The 20562-nt window shown below is 42.0% G+C and overlaps 1 protein-coding gene across 6 annotated transcripts in view; it reads left to right on the top strand.

The window, feature by feature from the left end:
• Positions 1 to 20562, top strand: part of LOC147208624 (uncharacterized) — a 44157-nt gene that overhangs the window by 7954 nt on the left and 15641 nt on the right. For 2 of the 6 annotated variants that reach the window (XM_086138427.1, XM_086138412.1), the window contains exon 2: positions 16861 to 16943. In XM_086138427.1, the coding sequence (XP_085994553.1) occupies positions 16861 to 16943 (83 nt within the window). Of the gene's footprint in view, positions 1 to 1490; positions 1979 to 13035; positions 13191 to 16860; positions 16944 to 20562 lie in introns of those variants that run through there. The other 4 variants (XM_086138404.1, XM_086138396.1, XM_086138420.1 and 1 more) reach the window with 4 other exon arrangements.

Raw genomic sequence — 20562 nt, 5'->3', positions numbered from 1 at the left:
AGGTTTGGAACTGGCAGCTGTATCCACAGTATATTTTATGAATGTACACACAGGAAAAAAAACGCATAAATACGTAAGGGGCTTAACGTTACATATACAGTATTTATTGTGTCTGCCATGCGATCCAGCTACATCGATCGCATTGGATTAATTTACATTGATGCTGGCCACACATCGACACAATACAATTTTTATAAATTATTGATCGATTAAATTGATATAATTAATGAAACAATACGACTCAAAATTCCCAAAGCCCTTTTATATTTACATTCATGTTTGAATGTTATTTCTAATCATTTAATTTATTCACTTTTGGCTGCACATCATATATATATATACACCTGTATATTTGGGGGGGGGGCGTTTATATTGTCTTTGACTGACATACATTTATCAAAATATCCCAAGGATCAAGAATTATAGTACATATCTGGCACTTGCGTCACTGATGTTCGCCATTTTTGAGGGGCCGGCCGGCCCTGTCGCCATACGATTGGCCTATAGGCCAGGAGCAAATATTGCTTTTGTTACCATAACGACTGTGAGCGAGGCCTGAGTGTTGTACCGGAGTAGCTTCTTGCAGGGACCTGGGATGAAAAATGAGTGCCCATAAAAACTATTTTTACTCATCAATGCAGCACTTCTTACAATGTGTATGTGGCGTATGGACACAAAAAAACAAACCAAAAAAAGTGGCTTGAAAGATTTACTTTGGTGTGGTTTTTTTCTCACACTTGATGGATGGAAAGGCCTTCCAGAGACTCAACTTTATTTAGACCAGTGGTTCTTAACCTTGTTAGAGGTACCGAACCCAACCAGTTCATATGCACATTCACCGAACCCTTCATTAGCGAAAAATAATAATATGATTTTTTTTACAAATTCAAGACATTAAAAAACACATTTATTAAAAACAGAAAAAAAGAATAACATTTCAACACATTGTTTTTTTTAATTGTGCACAAAATGAACCAGCCAGTGATGGCCAAGCGGGTGTGTCATCACTAATTGACATGTTGAGTCGGGTGTGCCTTAACCTCCATGGCAGAGGCTCCATCGAACCCAGGTTAAGAACCACTGATTTAGACTAACCATTGAAAAGCCTATTTTCCAAAACGACCTTAACTTCCATCCTGTGTATTCATTTCATATCACATTTTAAACTCACTAACGACAACATTGAAGACAGTAAGACCCACAGATAAGCAGCAAGTTTAACTCTATAAACAAGTTCCAAGCCAATAGAATTTGCAATATAAACAGTTTCAGAAGACAGAAGGGAGGAAGTTTAGTGCGCAGTCTCGCCCAGTTCCCTCCTGCGGCCCTCCTGTTGCCCTCCTCCCTCTGCAGCATTACCATCCATGGTGACCAGGACAAGAGGAGCGAGGCATGCAGCAGTGAGCCACTTAGTCATGTCATCCACCGTTTCCCCTTTAGTTCAACGTGACGGTAACCCTCAGACAATCGCCCGCAAGCTGCCGAAGGAAAAAAAAAAAGACAAACTGTTTTGAAAGACTCACAAAATCCTGACTCATATGAAAAGAATGAATGCTTTTGTGGTATTGTGCATGCACATACTGGAGCGGTAGAGTTTGGCTTGCTTTCCTGCAGCCCCCTCCAAACCGAAGCCCCCCCCCCACCTCCTTTTTTTGGCCAACATTTGGTTAAAGGGAATTCTGCATGTAATTTGACTCCAGTGAAGTCCTATAAGTGGGAGGAACCTCAGAGGATGGCTTGACTGTGATGAGAGTGATGTGTACACACACAGACACACGCGCGCCCACACACACACACACACACATGCACAAATAACTTTACTTCAAGACAGAGAGAGGTCATTGCTTCTCAGAAGTTTAAAGGGACTTTAAGAGTATCTGCTGTTGCACAGAGCAGAAAGACATCTTTCATTATTAGTACCAAGATTTTAATCATTCTACAGCACGGCCGGAATGTATGGATGCTTCAAGAGTAAAAAGTAAGTCTCGCTTTTCATTTGTCAGTCTATGTTTGTCAAGTCACCAGAACAAGATGTTTGGCTCTTCCGAAAGACAGCTTTGCCATTTTCATCCACATTAAATGGATGGCATGGCCGTAGATGAGCTGGAGTGCACTGGACAGTAATTTTAAGTTTGCACCGTGCTAGTAAAATTTCAATTCATTGATTGAAGTGCGCTGGCTTTTAATTTGGTATGGCATGTTGTCACCGCATAGAGTTGAATCTGTCTTTTGTTCCAGAATCATGGCTGATGAAAGCTTTCGTTTGTCTTTGTTTATTGAGACAGTCGATGACTCGTGGTTGGCACTGACAGTCAGCTGGATGACTCAGAGCTGATGGACTGTTTTTGTTTTTTACGCTGTGAGTAAAAGATTGGTCAGACAATTTCAGAAATGAGCCTGCTTTTTTTTTTTATTGGTCGTCGTTGTGTTGCATATTAGGATGATGAACGTGACTCAGCATCAGTCATATTATTGCTCACTTGATGGCTTGCTTTGGATCTTGCTCAAGTCCCTCAGTGATTTACTCCCTACGCTTTGATTTGGTTACACAATATATATATAGCACTTGACTGGGCTTGGCAGTGTGATTGGAGCACAGAGGTTTCGCATAATGAGCACTTTGAGCGACTTAAGATACAGTCAAGCATCATTTTTGCTACCAGATGTGGTGTGCCCTGCTTACCAGTTTGCGTTTCTTTATTTTTGCTCTCAGTTTCATGACAAGACAACAGTGTAAGCTTTAGGGTTCACTTGGCAGATGACATGGAGAAACATTTGTTTTGTTTGATGTGGCACATTGAGAGAAAGTGAGCTCATACTGAGGGGGTCAGTTTAACCGAGACAGCCACTCAGCCTGCTTGAAAGAATTACATTTGTACTCATTTCTATTCATTTTAGGGGTGAGAAAACACAAGTTTACGACAGTTACACATCAAATATGTTATTTGAAAAATGATTTTCAAAGCTGGATGTTAGTGTTTGCATCACTCAGTTGAGGGATGGGAATTTGAGTCTCTTTCCTTGACCAATAAGTGCAAAAAATTTTGGGAACAATGCAACATCATCACAAATAGCATCATGCTGTCGAAAAATGATGATCTTGCTCCAGTGGATAAAACTAAAATTGTGCCTGATTCTCCTACCCTTGTTTCTTGAAACAGAAGGCGATTTTACTTTTGAGTTCTTTCACCACTGACACAAAGAAATTTGGAGCTGAGGTCATGCCACATGAATTTGTTCCTAAAATGGACCACAAAAATCAGCTTGATATACACGGCCCAGATTCTTCAATGAATGGGGCTGCTCATGCCAGCATTATTGCTTTCTGCATAATCAAGCAAAGCTGCTTAATATTTTCTGTGTGTGTGTGTGTTAAATTGCGATATGGCGTAATTAATGTGTTTTTTACGTCAATGGGCGCACATCTGTAACACATTGTTAAGAATTGAGTTTCATTTTGCAATGTTAGATGGATATTATTTTTAAATGTACTGCACAAGCAGAAGCTCACTGCAGCAGAAGGGGGCTTAGTTTATTTAAAAGGAATGGTGATGCAGATGTCATTGATATTGTGTAGACAGGGCAGCATGACGGATGACAATGTTTGGTCAGGTTCTGTCTGGAGTCCTTGTAAGGTCTGTTGCTAAGAACACATTCGCATTTCAAGCAGGGGAGTGTGTGTGATGGGAGGTGGGGTGGAGAAGAGAATGTGGTGGATGGAGGTGCCCAATGAAAAAAAATCCCCAAACCTAACAACAGTTTGGAAATGCATGTGTGCCCTCGAGCATTCCAAAGTGCAAGTGAACATGTTTTCAAGTAGGCTATAGCGTGAAGATAAGAGAGAGGTTCTATCCAAACCAATAAGAGAGGAGTAACCAAGTTGAAGGTGAGCTTTCTATGAAATGTATATTTTCATTTGACAAAGTACTGTGCTTTGTCAAAGACATTGTAAAAGCTCATGTGATTGTTCCAGCGAGAAGTAGAACACGGTTCAGGATATCCTCTCTGACAAATTCCTCAAATTTCCAATTGAGTGATTTCCCCGCAGCTATTCAGGCTTTGACTAGTTCACTTTGGTGTAGGCCTGAAAGACTCAACTTGTGGCCACAGCTGCCTTGTGACTGTTGGATTACCTATGTGGAAAACAGCCTCAAAATCAAACGCTGATTGTTCAAAGCACATCTCACTTTTGTTTTTTGATGTCTCTAATAAAATTAGAATTCCAAGAATAAAATACATTCGATAGTTTTTGCCTTTAGTCACACTCTGATGAGCATCTGAAGAGGAAGCATGTTGGCCAAAGATTCCTGTTTCCAAGTGAGACTGGAAAGACAGATGAGCAGGCGAACAAAGAGGCATGATGGTGAAGTAATAACTGAGTGACACATTCTCGTTATGTTTCTGTCAAACCGAAGTTCGTTCTATCTATATGTTTGTGTGTGTGTGTGTGTGTGTATGTATATATATATATATATATATATATATATATATATACACATATATATATATATATATATATATATATATATATATATATATGGCTCTGTTGGAATGCTACTACTCAAGCAACCCTAGTCAGAGGGGGTTACATGCAGAGAATGTGGGCTAAATGGTTACTTCGAAACCCACAGTCTCGGTTGACCACGAAACAACTAGTAACTTAGTGTTCCAACATCCACAAACGGCAACTGCTGTCACAACTTGAGATTGATGAGGTACAACGCAGGTTCCATGGTGAAGGGCCTCAGGCTGCCAGATCAGAGGAGGAGGTCATACCAGAGATTGGGAGGCAAGCCCCAATGAATGCAGATGATGAGATTGGGAGGCCAGCCCCAATGAATGAAATGCTGAGCGAGGCAGCAACTGACCTGAAAGCTAAGATCATGGCGAGAATGAAAGCTGGGCAACCTAGAAACCGATTACAACGGCTATGTGAAGTACCACCTGAAAGTCTCATGGAAAGTGTGAATGCAGCACTGAGGGCGATCCCTACCGTAACGATCACGGAAACCAATGAGCTGATATACGCTTCAGCATCAGTGATCCTAGAGATGCTTGGCTATAAGAGCAACCATGTAAGCCATGAGATACGTTACCCACCATGGAAAAGACGGTTGGAGTCTAAGATCAAGGCGGCTCGGAAAGATGTGAGTCAATTCACGGAGGCCCAGAGAGGTGTGATGAAAAGGCCGATACCCGAGAGGTACATCCAGATGACCATACCTGAAGCACTCGAAACTGCCAAAAAAAGGCTCCAAGCCTTGTCCAGCCGCCTAAAGCGGTACACGAAAGAGAATGAGGCCAGACGAATAAACAGGCTGTTCGCAACACAACCTGCGAAAGTGTACGCTCAGTAGCAGGGTCCTAACAACAGAGCTGACCCACCAAGACTGGAAACTGAAAGGTACTGGAAAGGCATATGGGAGAAGGAGGTTGCACATAACAGCAGTGCACAATGGCTGGTGACCCTGAGAGAGGAGCACAGCAACCTCCCTGAACAGAACCCAGTTACCATAACAGTGGCAGACATACAGGAAAGAGTCTCAGATATGAAGAACTGGACAGCACCAGGCCCGGATATGGTCCACACCTACTGGCTACAGAAACTCACAGCACTCCATGAGCGCCTAGCAGCACAAATGAACCAGCTGCTGAGGGATGGGACTCACCCAGGATGGCTAACCGAAGTGCGAACGATCCTGATCATGAAGGATCCCTCAAAGGGTGCAGTCCCATCCAACTATCGGCCAATAACCTGTCTCTCCACAACATGGAAGCTCATGTCAGGCATCATTGCGGCTAAGATAAGTGGACACATGGATCAATACATGAGCGAAGCACAGAAGGGCATTGGTAGAGATACCAGAGGAGCCAAACATCAGCTTCTGGTTGACAGAACAGTCGCACAAGACTGCAGGTCCCGACGTACCAACCTGTGCACAGCCTGGATTGATTACAAGAAAGCCTATGACTCGATGCCACATACATGGATCACTGAATGCTTGGAGTTGTATAAGGTGAACAGGACCCTAAGAGCCTTCGTTGCGAACTTGATGAGGATGTGGAAAACACACACTTGAAGCCAATGGCAAGCCACTTACCCAAGTGTCCATCAAATGTGGCATATACCAAGGTGATGCACTCTCCCCACTGCTGTTCTGCATAGGACTGAAGCCCCTAAGCCAAGTAATCACCAAGACAGGCTATGGATACCGCCTCAGAAATGGAGCTACAATCAGTCACCTCCTCTACATGGATGACATAAAGCTGGATGCTAAGAGCGAAAGGAACATAGACTCCCTGATCCACACAACCAGGATCTACAGCAGCGACATCAGGATGTCATTCGGGCTTGAGAAATGTAGTCGGATGGTGACTAAGAGAAGAAAGGTAGTCCGCACTGAAGGGGTCTCACTTCCTGAAGGAACAATAGCAGACATTGAGGACAGCTACAAGTACCTCGGTATACCACAAGCCAATGGCAACCTCGAACTGGCAACAAGGAAATGTGGCCAAATACCTCCAGCGAGTGAGGCAAGTCCTAGGAAGCCAGCTCAATGGCAAGAATAAGACCCGGGCAATAAACAGCTATGCCCTGCCAGTGATCAGATACCCTGCAGGAATAATAAGGTGGCCAAAGGAAGAGATTCAGGCCACGGACGTTAAGACCCGAAAGCTCCTAACCATGCATGGAGGGTTCCATCCCAAATCCAGCACCCTGAGACTGTACGCAAGCCGAAAGGAAGGAGGCCGGGGACTAGTGAGTGTGAGAGCCACTGTCCAGGATGAAACATCCAAGCTCCATGAATACATCAAGGAGAAGGCTCCAACGGATGACGTACTCAGAGAATGTCTCAGACAATGGGGAACAGAGGATGAGGCGTTGGAAGAGGGACCATCATGGGAGGACAAGCCCCTACACGGGATGTACCACCGGACCATAACTGAAGTGGCCGATCTCAAGGAGTCCTATCAGTGGCTAGAGAGGGCTGGCCTGAAGCACAGCACAGAGGCACTCATCCTGGCTGCTCAGGAGCAGGCCCTGAGCACCAGAGCCATTGAGGCCCAGATATACCACACCAGACAAGACCCAAGGTGTAGGTTGTGCAAAGAGGCACCTGAGACGATCCAACACATAACTGCAAGGTGTAAGATGCTGGCAGGGAAAGCCTACATGGAACGCCATAACCAGGTGGCTGGCATAGTCTACCGAAACATCTGTGCGGAGTATGGACTGGAAACCCCAAGGTCAAAATGGGAAACACCTCCGAAGGTGGTGGAGAATGACAGAGCGAAGATCCTGTGGGACTTCCAGATCCAGACTGACAAGATGGTAATGTCGAACCAACCAGATATCGTGATCATAGATAAAGGGCAGAGGAAAGCCGTTGTAGTGGATGTAGCGGTCCCAAGTGATAGAAACATCAGAAAGAAGGAACACGAGAAACTCGAGAAATACCAAGGGCTCAGAGAGGAGCTGGAGAGTGCCTGGAAGGTAAAGGTGACAGTCGTGCCTGTGGTGGTCGGAGCACTCGGGGCAGTGACCCCCAAACTAGATGAGTGGTTGCAACAGATCCCGGGAACAACATCGGACATCTCAGTCCAGAAATGTGCAGTGCTGGGAACAGCAAGGATACTGCGCAGAACCCTCAAGCTTCCAGGACCCGAGCTGAATGAGGGACGGACACCACCCGAGGGGGGGTGAGACGAGGATTTTTTTTTTATATACAGTGTGTGTATATATATATATACTGTATATATACAGTGTATATATATATATATATATATATATATATATATACTCCGTGTGTATACATTTTATTAGCCCACCCTGTATATTATATATACATTATCTCATACTGTATATATAATATACAAGGTGGGCCAATAAAATGTTCCCACATATTAATCTATGACACATTTTTGAAATTATTTTAAAAATGTATTCATTATTGTATTTTTCCCACGCACTGCTACTGCAGACTCACCTTTCAATCCGCGCTAGCCAGGACAAAAGAGTGCGTACAAGACTGAGAATGTCCAAAGTTTGGATAATAAAACAGGCTCAAGTGCAATGTACCTGTAGCAACGTCCAACTGGCTTAAGTTATAAAAATGCACTTCTACGGTTAAATAAACATTGTTAGCTAATTTATTATAGCCTACCACCATTAGTTAGAACAAATTGAATCTCTGAAATCTCTCCACAAGTGGTTAGGGTCCAGGGGATGTAGTCGTAGACACAGCTGCTGGTGCACTTTCAATTGCAATAACAAAACGCAGAAAAAAGAAGCACATTCTTGAGACAACCTGCCAATGGCCTCATCTGACATCGTCACTCAACATGCAGAGTGGCGAACAGTTTAACCAGTTCACTGCCAGCCAACTCCACATTCTGATTCGATAATTCGCATGTCACTCAACAGGCCAGGTCCTCACGCGTCATAGAAACTGAGGATGGCGACGCCAAGTGGACTAAAATAATACCTGCATCTCACACGTGCATGCATTGTCGTAGTTTACAGTATGCATGTCTTTTTAAGATACAGTTTGAATAGTAAAATGAATAGTTGGTTGCCACTTTGAGTTTTTCATCGAGTGCCGATATGGTTTGGCATATTATCTCCAAGGCGGCCCGGTGGTCCAGTGGTTGGCGCATCGACCTCACAGTGCAGAGGTACCGGGTTCAATTCTAGCTCCGGCCTCCCTGTATGGAGTTTGCATGTTCTCCTCGGGTCTGCGTGGGTTTTCTCCGGGTACTCTGGTTTCCTCCCACTTTCCAAAAACATGCATGGCAGGCTGATTGAACACTCTAAATTGTCCCTGGGTGTGAGTGGAAGTGCGAATGGTTGATTGTTTCTGTGTGCCCTGCAATTGGCTGGCAACCGGTTCAGGGTGTCCCCCGCCAACTGCCCGAAGACAGCTCAGATGGGCTCCAGCACCCGCACAACCCTTGTGAGTATAAGCGGATCAGAAAATAAATGAAGGAATCAATATGTCATCATTTTTTTATAGCACACAAATGCTCAATGGAACAATGGTCGCGGCTCATGGACTTAATGTACAAGTCTGTCTTTCACCCCTGAAGCAGGGTTTGCATTTAAATTACTGAAAACAGATAACATTGTTTTATGTTGGGCCTTTTTTGTTGACAAGGTAACTGTAATTTTGGAGGCAAGAAATACATGTTTAAATTGTAACTTTATGCTACCGGTACTCATGTCTTAGAATGGAGCCAGTGCCTTTGTTGCATATATCTACCCGTTTATTCTCATAGCCTCATAGAAAGAAATGAGACATTCTTTCTCGAGTCCCTTTGGCATCACCACCCTCTCGTTTTAAATTGAAGGCCTGTGGTTGATCATCGAGTCACCAACGCCACATGACCAAACTGAATACATCTGCGCTTACACTGCTCTGCTTCTCATCTGGCCTTGCTATGCAGGGCTACAATTTGCTTTCTGTGTCCAAACACAGCGTGAGGAAAAGATGCAAATCAGATCTTCGACAGCACGAAGCACAATGTAGGATGTTGTTCATTGCAAGGCCGGGCTATTTTTTTATTTTGACCTTCAGAGCTAAGAGGTAAGATAAACCTGTGTTAGATTCGTGACGATGTCAGAGCTTGCTTATGTTTGGACATGAACAATTGCTATCAGTTGCAGCTCGAGTACGAGTGCTGAAGGCTGCATCTTGCTTGGATGTCTCCATCCCTTCGTTCAGTGTCAGTACCATCTGGAAAGACAAACAATTTGGGTAAAATATATCGCATCAAGCAAAAAGTGTGAATTTGAGAAAATTCTACTCCTTCCTCAAAGTAAATAAATTCCTCGGAATCTTTGAACATTATTTACCACACAAGTAAAACACCTCAACACGTTATGTGTAGTCAATAAGAACATTGATCAACAGATCAGTATAGTTGACCATTTCAATCACGTTAACACTCACATTTCATCTTCAAAATGAAAGGCGTCACTCGTGTCACCCTCGACACCCATCTCTTCTGCTTCTTTTTTTGAAGCTTGGGAATCAATCGTGATCACCTCATCACCTCATCAAATTCAGCAGTCGCGGTCCTTGGAGTTGTCGTGTTTTTTTAAAATTCAGATTTAGAAAGGGGCAAATATACTTTTATGTCCAGATAACTGTTCTTACATACAGTAGCTAAGGGAAGTTTGCTATTTTCGAGTCGCAGTTATCTTATTGAGCCTGGAAGTGCGGTTGGTGCGCCTGTGGTGCAGTGAGTCTGGTGACACTGGTTTCATTGAGGAATTAAGGCGAATTAGACTGGATTTGCGTTACGTCATTCAGGCAGGGGCCATGAGAACAAACTACACCCATTCGACCGTTTCCTTGCACACATCCGTCTGTTCTGTAGGCATCTGAACATGTGTCTCACCTCAGCACACGTTTTGATGGTCTCATTTGACCCACTGCCCTGAGGCATACCTTACTCGTTGCATGGCCATGTGTGACCCTGTCAATGGATGTTGTTTTATCTGCCTATCAAAGGCAGGCATTGATGTGCTAATCCATTGTTACGTAAGATTTTTGGCACAAACACACATACACATTTTCACTTGCCTAGACAAGAGCTGGTGTGTTCCAGTTCAGTAATACTATGTTGACACTAGAGTGATTTTGAGAGAACATTGAATTTATTTTTAACTAACTCCAAGTTATTAGACAGGCAAATGAGAGCAATCCGATGCCTAAGTATGCCTAGCAAAATGAAGCCTTAGGTCTCTATGTGGCATTTGAGGTTTTGCATTTTCGAACTTTGCATAAAGTGAACACTTTCAGACCGCCAGAATGAGGAAACTTCTTTTCAAATGTGAACTAAAACTAAAGGTGGGACTGCTTCTCGTGAAATCTTCCAACACAGTCAAAAATGGATTCAAACACATTTGCCTGACGCTTGCTTGTTTATTGAACATATTTTATGTTCAATAAACAAGCAAGCGTCAGGCATCCATTTCGTACTCACAGATTGTATGTGTTGATTTATATTTTAGTTCACTACTGGTTGGCGACATCATTCAGTAGTGCTAACAAATTGTTTATATTCTGTCTGATTAATTTATAGCAATACAAGAGGGGAACCTTCTACACCGGTGCACAATCATCTCTGTTTCATAAACATATTTTTGTAGCTAAAACAGCTTCCACTCTTCTGAAAGACTTGATACATGGTTTACTGTCAGTGGGGAGATTTTTTTCATTCATAAACATTTGTGCGCGATCACTCAGTTGGGCTAGCAAGGTCTAGTCTTTTCTGTTGTTCCACAGCAAACCCATCATTAGCCTCAAATCAGCTGCCAAGTCCTGCTCATTATTAGTGCAGGCGTACAGAGCTTCTATAAACTGTAGTAGAGCTGATGTGTAATCAATTGTCGGACGATTGGCACGTCGTGGTCCTTTCTATGAATCTCCTGAGATATTATTTGAGTGCCTTGGAGTTTTGTGGAAATATATGCAAACCACTTTGTTCTAAGTTTACATTGTCGTTGTTTTGTAATAATGTGTCTACTTAAATAAAAAGTAAAATAAATAATAAATACAATAAATTAAAAAAGTTCTTTCACACTCAAACCCCCAACGGACCAGGACACGGTGGTGCAACGATGTCTCCCAAGGGGTTCTGTAGTATGAGTTGAGCCCTTCCTGTGTCTATCTCAAGGACACATCCTGTATGCTTGACCCCGCATGCCCCCAAGTTGATGCCCCCTTTATCCTCCCTTCCTTTCTGCCCCCCACTGCCGGCCCACCCAAGGCCTCTTACTCAGGACTCTGACTTGCTGTCTACTCTTATTTCAGTGTTTTCTCCCATTTGCCCTCTCACTTCGTAGTGATGTGTGTGTGGCTTGAAATATTTCATGAGGCTAATTGTTTTCAGATATCATTGAAGTTGTCCAACACGGGTAAAGTGCCAGGGAAATGGCTTGGAAAATTAAAGGCTCGAGATGATCCGTTCATCCACGCTCTACCACCGCAAGTCGCTCATTGGACATTGCCACACGATTTTAACATTTGAGGATGCACTGCAGGAGATGACAAAAGTACACACACACATGCTAATATTAGCTTGCCTTGTTGGTATGAATTGGCTCTGGCCCATTCAGTGTTATTGCTCAGTCTCTATGTTGCCGCAGTCATCTGTTTCTTGTATTTGCCGTCAGCCTCCTTGAATATACTGTCGTTTATTGGCTAACAGTGTTCAATAGCCTCTGCCTGTGAAGTACATCCAGGATGCTTTTTCTCCTCCATGTTCCCGATGTTTCCAAAGGTAGCTCCCCCCCACCCCCCCACAAGCAAGCCTGGCAGGTATTTTGCAGGGGAAAGGCTGCATAAGACATTCTGACAGCCACGTGACACAAAATACTGAATGTGCAAATACATGTAATTTATTTATTTGTCCAAAAAATAAGTTGTCACTGTCAAATTTACAGAAGCAGGACATTGATTTGTGCATTAACACCGATCTTGTCTTTTTCCGCGTAAAGATAATAATAATTAATGTGTGGCCTCAATTACATTCAAAACAAAACGGTGTAGGTCTCAGATGTTCGACCTCACACTTATGCACACTGGGCGCATTCTGTCTGTTATGCCTCAGAAGTTGGCAAATTTCTGCTTCGACTAGCACACGCCATCTGATGCCAGGACCTTACACACGAGGCACCAAGCTAGTAAATAGGCAGTAAAAAAACTGGTCGGATGGTCAGCGTGTAAGGGGCTGCAATGGAACTTTTGGCATGTTTGGTTCAAAAACACACTGGTGCTTTATGCTTAACTCATTCACTCCCAAAGACGTTTTTAAACGTCTTTTCAGACTTGGTCTAGAATTGGCTGGTACTGAATGAGTTAAAGGGCTCTTCTGTTTACTGTTCATCTGCTTTCCTTCTTCCTGATTGTCAGTTTATCTAACTGCCTTTTGTTTTTCTTGCATGCTGCTTTTTCCCACAATCCCATCTGTGACCCCCACTCCTCTCCTGCTCTTTCTCCCTTATTTGTCCGCACTGTTTTCTCACAGGATCGCTCTCTGTCATTTCCTTTGCGCTTCATGAATGACCTCATCGTGACTGCAAATCTTTTTTCTTCCATCGTTCTTCTTCATCGTCCCCCATCTTTCTCGTAGATGAAGCGGAGGATGTCGCCGTGGGGGGCCAGCTTTGGAAGCGGGCGAAGGTCAGTCATTTAGACAGCCAGACCCCTGATGTTTCCACAGAAAATAAGGCTACGAAACGTTGTGAATGTCTTGGGCTAGACAGTGCTCAGGACTTTTGTCATGCAAAATTTATGAACACACAAAAATTGAATGTTGTATAAATGAGGGGAGGGGAGGAGCAATTGGGCTTCATGCAATATCATTTTAAACTGAAAACAAGTCAAAAGTGTTGTGGTTTTGGCGCTCCTGTATCGTGGAGCCTGAAAACCCGTTTTGATAAATGTTGTTAAAAGATGAAGTTTTACCAAAAAAATATCAGTTGTCATTTCCATCAAAATGCTGAAAATGGTGTTTAGTCTTGGCAGGTGTTGAAAAGTGTCAAAGATTGGTTTGACATTGCTTTCACGTATATGTGAATGTTTTCCAAAACAGAAAGGAAAAATATTTCCATTTTTCTCTATTTATTTAGTTGTGTATTTTTAATCGTTATGTCATCGCATCAGTATGAGTCAAATTAATGGCAAGAATAAAAACCTCAAAAAAAGCAGAAAAAGTCAAACCTATTTACAAAAAAATGCTGGAGTGTCAAAAAAAGCAGAATGAACAGTGAACATAAAACAGTGTCCGTAGTGATCAGCATACAAATTAGTGTATTAATATTTCAATTGTCCTTCAAATATCACTGTGGGGCTGTGGGGAGAGTACAAAGCTCCAGCAATAAACACAAATTCAAAGTTGTTTTTTTTTCACCAATATTGAATTACTTTACGATTCACAACCAAGTGTGACGCTCCGCAGGCACTTAGTTGACGAATCAGTTTTCAAGACTTCAGTGACACATTGAAGAGCCGCCGCTCGCAGCATATTGTGCAGAGCAGGCTTCGTTTAGGCGTGGGAATCACCTACCACCGTAAATCCAGATTTCAAGTCGGTATTTGTGTATTTTCTGTAAAATGCACCTTTATTTTTCTTTTTGGGCATTGGCTCTTGTGTTGATTTCTTTTTCCCATCGCAAAGAAACTTTCCAAATACGTCTGTTTGTTTTAATCATTTTGCTACCTTCTGGTACACAACCAAGACAAATAGACATGCATCAAGAGTCAGTCATAGACAAATGTAACGGCGAGAATCCCGTCACTTGTCAATATCAAATATTTTTCAACCTTGGATAATAAATAAATAAACCGTAAGTACTGTAATGTTGTTTTTCTTTCATCTGTGCGGCCTGCCGTGACCCTCACCCGCTGATTGCAGACCACTGTTCTTGACCATGTCTCATTACATTTTACCAAAACTCATCATTGTGTCATTCAATCCTCATCCCCATGAATGATGGAATTCGCAAATGTGGAGCAATTACGTCTACCTCTCTCCTTTGGTGTCTCCTTTGCATAATAGAATTTAAGTTCTCTGAAAAGGACTTCCGACAACCTAAATCATCTGGGCAGGATCGAAAATTGTGGGCTGCAGGAGATCCTTAATTAGAACAGAATTTGGATCCAGCTCTAATGACTCAACTAAATAGAAATTATGGGCAGGAGGCAGGGGGGTCTTGCCCAAACCAGATGATCTTTTCAATGAATGTCCTGAGTTCTTAAGATTAGCAGCTGCTACTTTATCTCACATACCAGCAATCTTTATTTGACATGTCTTTTTCGTCATTTGAAGCCCTTAAAATCCTCTCAAAATATGCATTTAGTACACTGACCTAAACAAAAAGAGTGCATGGATCGCATTCTACTTGTAGCCTTATTTGGATGTTCGGGCATGAACAAAGAGACATGGAGTGATCGGCTGGGACTTGTGAAAATCAGACCTATGGTTTAATTTCAATTGTATATAGACATTTCCCTGCGTCTATTTGTGCCCCTCAGTATGAAATTTAGGCACAGATCAACAAGCACATGATCAGCAATGCACGTCTGTTTGTTGTTGCTGCTGTTTGTAGCATTCGATTTACCGAACCTCAGATGTCTGGACTTCCTGATTAGTTTTAGAAATTTGACAACAGTTTAAAAATGTGGATTGCTGCCACCTTCAAAACTGAAGTGGAGCACCTTTGATCCAAAGGTACAGCGCAAGCTGTCAAGTAAGTGTGTCCATCTCAGGCGTATTCATGTTTCACTTCTGTCAAGAGGAAGGCACATCATTTTATTCAATATAATTGCAGTGTATATTACATTTATCGTCGATGTGTATATGCATTTTACACCAGTTATTGTCAATGCTTAATATATTGTATCGCATTTTTGCCTAGCACTCATGTTACTGAGTGTTCATCATGGTGTTTCCTGTTTTCTACTCCATACGGAAGTGATTCCATCATTGCTTTTTAGCTCATGACTGATAATATGTCTGTGTGACATGATAAAACACTCTTTAAAACCAAATGGTTTCGACTAATTCTCTTTGCTGTGCATAATGGGGAAGAATGGTTTTTACAAAGGGGTTGTTGTAGAAAGGCCATCTTGGTGTTGACAAACTCCAGAATGTTCCGTTCGCTGCAATAATCTAAACACAGATGAAACATGTTAGCTGCTTCCTTTGCGGGAAAAGAGAAACCCCCTTCACAACAGAAACAAGTATCATGGCGAGCATGGTCGACTTGGAAACAGTCTAAAAACAACATTTTTTTTCAAAAACAGTGCAGCAAGAAATCACCCCAGTTGAACATTTGCATCTGTTTCTAATAAAATAAAACAAAACGGTGCCTCCTCATTATTATATGAGGTTTTAGATTTGTATGCGATTCAAATAGCAGCCAAAATGTATCAATAATAGAATCGTCACATTTGCAATTTTATTTCTCCGTACCTGAAAGCCAATGAATTGAATAATGCTTACGGTAATCCATTCACACACATATATTTTAAAGACTGTCCCATCGTATGAAACATTGTATTACACAGAACTCTTTGTTTTTTGAGAGATGCACATACTGTGGTTCTGTCTTCCAACAATTGTGATTCAGTATTTTATTAATGATCACCTTTATGAACACCCAAATAACGATAACATATCAAGTGTCGAGGAAAGAATGTTTTAAAAACACCATCGTGACATGACAATTTGTCTTTGATGTCAACCTAAAAACTCGAATAGTCATGACTGGGCATCACATTCTTCTTTCATCAGAGTGCATCTACCGTTGCAACGCTTAGTGGCCATATTGTCACATGGCTCAAACTTTCTGGTGTGAGATCAATGATTAACGTTTCAAAAGATACTGCAGGTACTTTTCATATGGGCATGTTCTCCCCTGCCTGGCTGAGCGACAGTACATGGGCATCAGCAGCAGCCGATAATTTAAATATAGCTCGGATGCCCCATGGGATGACAGTATTCGAACTTGATTGTGCAGTGTGTTTGAGGTTCTCGTTTTGGAGTAAAAATAGAAACTCCTTGTCGTAACTGAAAATAGTTCGTCCCATCCAGCCACAAGACACTTTCACTTGAATTACACTTGAATCACATTGTAATCATGGCAGTGCAGTTCCCTTACAAGTGGGCAGGCAGCGACAGTATATGAGGCACAATGAAGCTCGAATAGAAATCTTCAGCCCTCGGAGGGCAAAACACAGTATGTTTATCCTATGGATACCTTACATACACGGATTCAAATAGTTACGGTTTCGACTCAATAAATCATTGCAGTGATGCAGAGGCTCACCGTGCTCATCTCTTTTGCAGCAGTGACCCTGCCGCCATGGCATCCGGACCTCCAGATGTGATGGCCAACCAGGAGCCTGCTGAGGTTGCAGAAGAGTGCTCAGGTATATTCATTCAGTGAACGCAATATATGGTAAAGTTCTGGCTTTACTCTTAGTCAACATATATCACCTTGTGATGTTTGTTCTTTGCAGTTTTGTGCAAAAGAAAGGCGCATGTCTCACATCCACACAGCCTCATTTTTTAAAAACTTTTATTCTAATTGTCGGGCAGCACGGTGATGTAGTGGTCACTAGTTGGCATCTATCTCAAAGTTAAGAGGTTCTGGGTTTGAATCTCGGCTTAGCTTGTTCTTCTGATGTTTTTATCTTCCTCGAAACATTTCGGGTTGATTGAAGATGTTAAATTGGCCATTAATGTGAATGTAAGTGTGAAAAATGGATGCTCAAGATCTTCCCTGCAACTAACTGGACAACTGCAGGGCACAAGTTGTTTTAGAGTGACTCCTTGTTTTACTTTGGTCAAATTAAATCATTGTTTATTTTTGTGGCAACGCGTCTATGCATTGTTCCTTGGTAGCAGCCTGTTTTGTTTTGTTTTGGGGTTTTTTTTCCAATAATTGTCGGCCTGTTCATCATCTCGCATGTGCAGTAGGAGCACGTGTGATGATTTGACAATTTTTAGCTTCTTAAAATGTAACCAGAGTTACATCATTGAAATCAATGTTGAGTATAAATATTTTAATGGGCCCATGTGCCACTTTGTACAGGAAAAGTTGGGCTCCAGGGTCAAAAAGATTGTTTCTTAAACCGAAGTCTCATGTCATCTCGTAGTGGGTGGAGGTCACGTACAATTGTAATTTTTTTGTGTGTTAACTAAGTATGTTTAATCCCAGAATGTAATGTCATTAAAATTTGATAACATTTCACAACCAGAATGTAATGTCATTATAATTTGATAACATTTCACAACTTTAAAATTCAGAAGTTGGGCTCCAGATTAATAGAATAGCTGACGATATTTTCAATAGGATATTATCCATCCATCCATTATCTGAGCCGCTTATCCTCACCAAGGTCGCGGGGAATGCTGGAGTCCATCCCAGCTGTCTTTGGGCAGTAGGTGGGGTACACCCTAAACTGGTTGCCAGCCAATCGCAGGGCACACAGAGACGAACAACCATTTGCACTCACAGTCACACCTAGGGACGATTTAAAGTGTTCCATTAATCTGCCATGCATGTTTGTGTAATGTGGGAGGCACGAGGAAAACATGCAAACTCCACACAGGAAGGCCGGGACCCGGAATCAAACCTTGCACCTCTGTATTGTGAGGCGAACATGCTAACCAGTCGATCACCGTGCCGCTCAGGATATTATATTGAAATAAAATTATGTTTTGTCAGTTTCACGCAAAGCAGAGATTGCCTGGCCACTGCAGATATTTTGGATGGCCTTACTGCAGCTGCTAGCAGGAAATGAAGAAGCAGAGAAACCTAACATCATCTCTCATACCCAAGCACATCACATTGTCACAGAGATAAATAACACACTGATCATAACAAGGAGGCAGTGTCGCGTACCCCTCTCACATCATGTCCTGTTGTGTTCAGCTTGGCTCCAATGAGAGCAGTAAACAGGTGACTTATCTCCCTTTAGTGCCTAATTATAATAGAATGTTCTGTGTTTCGATTGGATCTGCAGAACGAGATGGCTTAGACAAAGAGCAGTGGTCGCCAATTACCGGTATTCGCCATGCAGTACTAACTGGGATGCACAGAGAGACAGACATTTTTTTTATTATTAAGCGGAGCATAGATGATTGCGGGTCCACTGGTATAGATTTCTACAGTGTATATCTAGTAATGGATGAATTAAAATCGACATTCATTCATCCATCCATCCATTCATTTTCTATACAGTTTACCTGCAAGAGGTATGACACACCTCGGAAATTGTGGAAGAAATAATGCAATGTGGTGTATTAAATCTTGTTTTTTAAGAAACTTGTGTTAATTTAGAACTCCTAATGTTGTTCTAGGCTGTTCTCCTGCTGCTTGTTTATTACATGTTGTCCTCCCAGTTGCTTGAAAGTCATGAGGCCAACTGCTCTCAGATACAACATGACCTCATAGTTTCAGTCCGAACACACGCTGATGCAATGTCGGTGTTGATCTGCTTTACCACCCTTTATTTTTTTTTCCTCCCTTGTCAAAGGTCATCGTTTTCCCGCTGCGAGTGCCGTTGGTAAATTCCCATCAAGTTAAATGATAACATGCATGCGTGTAAGTCATGATAGTGAAGGAAAGACTGTAATTGGGTAAAATGTCACGTTTCAGTCACTCAGGCTGACCTTCCATGATATGAACGGTCTGTGTGTGCAAATTTTTACCTGAGTGACATATTGTACCTGAAATAGCACAATAAAAATACCTGATAATGTTTCCACCTGACTTTCACTTTTATATTGCTGAAAAGCCTCTGAAGCCTCATCAAAAGTATGCTGGAAGCTCTTCAAGTCCAGCTAAAACTGTTCACTTTGTGTTGAGAGACAAGGATAATGAGAATCAGTTGCCAACACACACAGTGATGATCTGGAAAAATACATTCCTTCATGTTTGACACAAAAATAGCTAATACGGATAAAGTGTGGGAAATACTGCTTGACAACATGTGCATCTCCTGTCCTCAGATTCCAAACATATTTTCATTTAGTTCAATCGAGACGCAAAGGAACGCTCAAGGATTCTCTGATATACAACTCGGACAAGTAAAATGTGATTCATGTCAAATATTTTATAACCCCAACATAGCACCCCAAAATGATGTTTGGAATTCAAATAGACTGAAATATACACTATGTATTGGACTAATTCTGTTAGAATTACACATGTCATGAACCAAGTTTGGATATCCACATGGCTTCCAGTTTTACAGAAGAAGAACTTTGAGAGCTGGTGTCTCCAAGGGCCTTTTTAGTTCATTCGAAGAGCTGTGCTATGTAGCAGATTAGGCAAGGAGGTAGGTTGTCTTTGACTTACTGTACATTCCCCTCCAAAATTAATGGAACAGTAAGGCCAATTGTGTTTCACATCAAAAGTTGAATATGAGAGATCAACAGGTCCAGGTATTTACATCTGTATTTGATACATAACTTAGAAAGCAGTCTCTCTCACCCCATCACGCATGGCAAAAAATGAAAGACGGTTGCTCCACAAAGAACTTCTCCTCAACTTAGTTCCTGAGTTTAGCTGTAGGACGCACGCCGATACCCGTCGTCGGCAACGAGAATTTGTTTTGTACGACACCAATTGATCATTCTACCTTTGGCCACGATGCAGAACTGGATCCTGGTTAAAGTAAGCAATTATAAACCTTTTTACATTTTAGCAGTTGAAACGACTGCAGGCACTGTGCTTTCAAGTTCTATAGAAGTTTACATGTAAGTGAAGGTGCGGCTTAAAACTCTTTGAGCACCCAGCCTATATACTGTATATGTACTGTATGTTTCTATGTTATTTATTTATTTTTTGGGGTTTTGTTCTGTTTTTTTTCTTTTCTTTTTACCCCCGTAAAAGAGCAAAATGCAAATCAATGTGAATGCCATTCATTGAAGTGAACACAAATGTTGACCGGACAATTTGTCAAGTCCGGGCTCCAGTGTAAACAGTCCATAAAGGTTTCTCCCAGAATAAAAGACACCCGTACTTTCTGATACCTTCAT

This window comes from Hippocampus guttulatus, chromosome 2 (genome assembly GCF_054856545.1).
Source record: "Hippocampus guttulatus isolate MCC_2025c chromosome 2, RoL_Hgut_1.0, whole genome shotgun sequence".
Taxonomy (NCBI): domain Eukaryota; kingdom Metazoa; phylum Chordata; class Actinopteri; order Syngnathiformes; family Syngnathidae; genus Hippocampus; species Hippocampus guttulatus.
This window is presented reverse-complemented; position numbering and strand designations above follow the sequence as displayed.